The sequence below is a fragment of the Topomyia yanbarensis genome, chromosome 2 (genome assembly GCF_030247195.1).
Source record: "Topomyia yanbarensis strain Yona2022 chromosome 2, ASM3024719v1, whole genome shotgun sequence".
In the NCBI taxonomy this organism is placed as follows: Eukaryota; Metazoa; Arthropoda; class Insecta; order Diptera; family Culicidae; genus Topomyia; species Topomyia yanbarensis.
In genome coordinates, this window is record NC_080671.1 from 7,215,074 (window position 1) to 7,218,929 (window position 3,856).

Below are 3,856 nucleotides of genomic sequence, written 5' to 3' on the forward strand. Positions count from 1 at the left end.
TAACAAAACTCGTGACAGTACTGGTAATCAGTACCAAAGTGCAAGTGATGCGAGTTGATATCGATGTGGGGATAAATCGCAACTGAAAGGGCACATCGCAAAGGTATGTCTGAAGAAGTCCGCTGCCATGAAATCCGATTCCAGATCGTTTAACAAACCAAATGCGCGTAGAGACAAATTACGTTGACCAATCGGGCGAAGGTTGAAGCACCGGAAGTTCGGAGATTCGCGAAGTTTGTACGGTCGAATCGTCGTCGCGTTACAAAAAGTTTTTGCTGGAAGTGTCTGTGAACGGGAAATACATCCGTTTCGAAGTTGATACTGGTTCGCCGGTTACTATAATCAGTACGGAAAACCGAAACAGACTCTTTCCCGACGCGCAAATGCGATACGGAACTGGTTAGCTATTGCAATACCAGCATTGAGGTACTATGTAGGGTAGACTACGAAGTTACCACCACACGTGGTGAATTCAGGAAAGCACCCGTTGCTAGGCCGCGAGTGGTTACAAGAGATGTCGGCGGACTGGAACAGTGTGATTCAGGGTCCGAGTGTTATTAACACGATTGCTGTTGCGTCTTTTTCTTGTCATGATATTGCTGTAAAGACATTGTTAGAGAAGTATCCGAAAGTGTTCGACGCCTCAATCGGAAGGATTGCTAATGTTCAAGCTAATCTACCACTGAAGAAAAACGTTCGGCCGGTATTTCTAAAGGCACGGAAAATACCCTTCAATATGTTGACAACTGTTGAAGATGAATTGGAGAAACTTGTTGCAGAAGGTGTGCTCACGAAGGTGAATTCCAGCAATTGGTCGACGCCTGTGAAGAAGTCGCAAAACCGGGTGAGAATTTGTGGCGATTACAAACAGACCGTGAACTCGAACATTGCGGTGGATAAGCATCCATTGCCTACTGTGGATGAGTTGCTGGCTTCGCTTGCGGGAGGTAAAAAGTTCTCCAAGATTGGTCTGGTCCATGCGTACCTGCAGCTTGAGGTGGCTCCGGAGGATCGTAAAATTCTCACGCTGTCTACGCATCGCGGTCTTTATCGTCCGAATCGATTGATGTGCGGTGTCGCGTCGGCTCCAGCCATCTGGCAGCGACAAATGGAAGCCATACTGCAAGGAATAGAAGGTGTTAGTGTTTTCCTGGACGACATAAAAATAACGGGAGAGAACGATGAAGTTCACTTACGTCGACTGCAGGAAGTATTACGGCGACTGAATGAATGCGGAATACGAGTCAACAAGGACAAATGTAAGTTCTTCGTCGACGAGATTGAGTACTGTGGATGTTCGATTGATAAAGACGGTATCCACAAGATTCGGAAGAAGGTGAAGGCAATTCGTGAGATGCCTAGACCAAAGAACAGAGATGAAGTTCGGTCGTTTGTCGGATTCGTAGACTATTACGGACGGTTTTTCCAAAACCTGAGTATGGTCTTGTACCCATTGAACAACTTACTTAAAAATGACGTGCCGTTCAGACCCAACAATGCGAAGACTCTTTCAGGAAAGTGAAAGAACAAATGCAATCCGACAACTTCCTTGTCCATTACTCACCGGAATTTCCACTGCTGCTGGCTACGGACGCTTCGCCCTATAGGGTAGGGGCTGTGCTCAGTCACGTGTATCCCGACGGCTCGGAACGACCAATCCAGTTCGCATCCCAAACTCTTAACCGTGTGCAGCAGAATTACATGCAGGTAGACAAGGAGGCGTACGCCGTCATACTTGGCGTGAAGAAGTACTTTCAATACATATATTACATTCTGGCATCACTGTTTGCTATACCCCGGTCGTCAACAAACCTAATAGTTTTTTTTTTGAATTTATACTTGTTGTACAATCGTGATCGTTTTTATTTTTGAACTATTTGTTTTACGCGTTAATCGGTTGTGCGAGTACGTTGAAGTTTCGTGAATTTAATCAGCATCATATCTGATAGCTGTAAGTGTTGTTTTTGTGAGAGTGATAGTTTTGTTTTTTTTTCTACTCGACGTTATCACTTTGCACAACGTTACGCTCAGTTTGTTGGCAAAAGCGACATCTTCTGGTGGATAGCTGATTTATCGAACGTTGCATGCAAGTTCGCTTCAATCGATACACGTTACCCGTTGGAGTTATTTATTTTGCTGCGCATATTGCATACCCGCTCGGCGTTATTTCTTCACTCAAAAGTATGGCTTGTGCTAACTGCTCGAAAGTCGTTAATGATTCTGAGCGAATCACCTGTCGTGGGTACTGCGGAAACTCGTTCCACATGATGTAGTAAAAGCTCTCTCGGTTAAAGTCGATACAAAACCGCTATCTCCAACTGTAAATACACCTTGGAAAAGGATTACTGCATATAATCCCGTTCCAAACACTCCTAAGCGCAAGCGTGAAGATGATCCGGTCAAAACAAAAATCACTAATATTCGTGGGGCCAAAGCTGCGTTTGAAACGATGAAAACAGTTTCACCACCTGAGGAGCTGTTATGGGTCTACTTGTCTGCATTTGATCCCAGCACGACGGATGATGAAGTTTCTACACTTGTGAAAGATTGTCTGGGGAAGGATCTGCAACCAAAAATAGTTCGTCTAGTTCCTAAGGACAAGGATCTCTCATCCCTGAGCTTCATTACCTTCAAAGTTGGCGTTAGCAAATCATTCAGGGATAAGGCTCTGTCCAAAGATACTTGGCCGGAGAACATTTACTTCCGTGAATTTGTGACCAATTCAAAAATCCAACGACCAATCATCAGGATTGCTACGCACTAGAATCCATCTGGTGGTGGACAGTAGCGCCAAGCTATCCCGAATGAACTCGTCTGTCCAACTTCATGTTCCTTGGTGAGCAACCTCGGATTACCTGACGAGTCGGCGTCTTCTTCTATGTCAGGTAAAGCCAAGAAGGGTATATGTCCTTCCGAAGCAATACAAGATGCTGCACGCCCTCAATGTAAATTTCACTTACAGACTGCTGATGAACACAACTCTACCGCCGCTGTGAATCTTCAATGTCGAAATGAAAATTTTGATCGCATCGTTTCATAAGGAACATAAGGAACAGTATATGCCCTGCTGAAGCTTCGAATGGTACTGCTCGTCTTTTAAGTAGTGATACTTTCCAGTCGTATGTCGTGATTACTCCGCTCTTCGTCGCTCTCTAATGCGGATTAACTGGAACGAGTTGCAACATTTTGCGAATGTCGACGATGCTGTAGCTCACTACAACTGTTTACTTCAGGAAAGTGTTTCCGCTTCAGTCCCAAGATATCAACCTGCCAGAAACCCACCATGGTCTAATGGAACTCTCCGCAGACTAAAACGCTTGCGTAGCAAAGCACTTCGGGCTTTTACAAATCGACGATGTCCTTTATCCAAGCGATTTTTTTCGCTCGCTAGTAACGATTACCGCAACTATAACAAGTTTCTCTATAGACGTTACGTAAATCGAATACAACGGAACTTACGTCGGAATCCCAAGGGATTCTGGTCGTTTGTTAACACTAAGAGGAAGGAAGCTGGTCTCCCATCTGCAATGTTTCTCGGCAACGATGCAGCTTCCTCAGCTGAAGATATGTGTAGCTGTTTTGCACGGCACATTTCGAGCGTCTTCTCTCAAGATTCGGCTTCGCCTGTGATGGTTGAGAACGCTGTTCGAGACGTCCCTTCTGACATTATCAGCATGGATGTTTTCGCCATCGACGATGAAATGATTCGTTCGGCTAACTAGAAGACAAAAGCGTCCTTCGATCCCGGTCCGAGTATTATACCTGCAGCTGTATTGAAAAAAATGCTCGGACATCTTGGCTGCACCACTCGCGCAACTTTTCAATATGTCGCTTCAGCAGCAAGCGTTTCCAGTGC

At 45.1% G+C, this 3,856-nt stretch overlaps 1 protein-coding gene across 1 annotated transcript; it reads left to right on the plus strand.

Moving 5' to 3' along the window:
• Window positions 1-514: 514 nt before the first annotated feature.
• On the plus strand, window positions 515-1,522 carry LOC131678478 (uncharacterized protein K02A2.6-like). Its single transcript, XM_058958654.1, has one exon. The coding sequence runs from the start codon at window positions 515-517 to the stop codon at window positions 1,520-1,522; it is 1,008 nt and encodes a 335-aa protein (XP_058814637.1).
• Window positions 1,523-3,856: the final 2,334 nt, after the last annotated feature.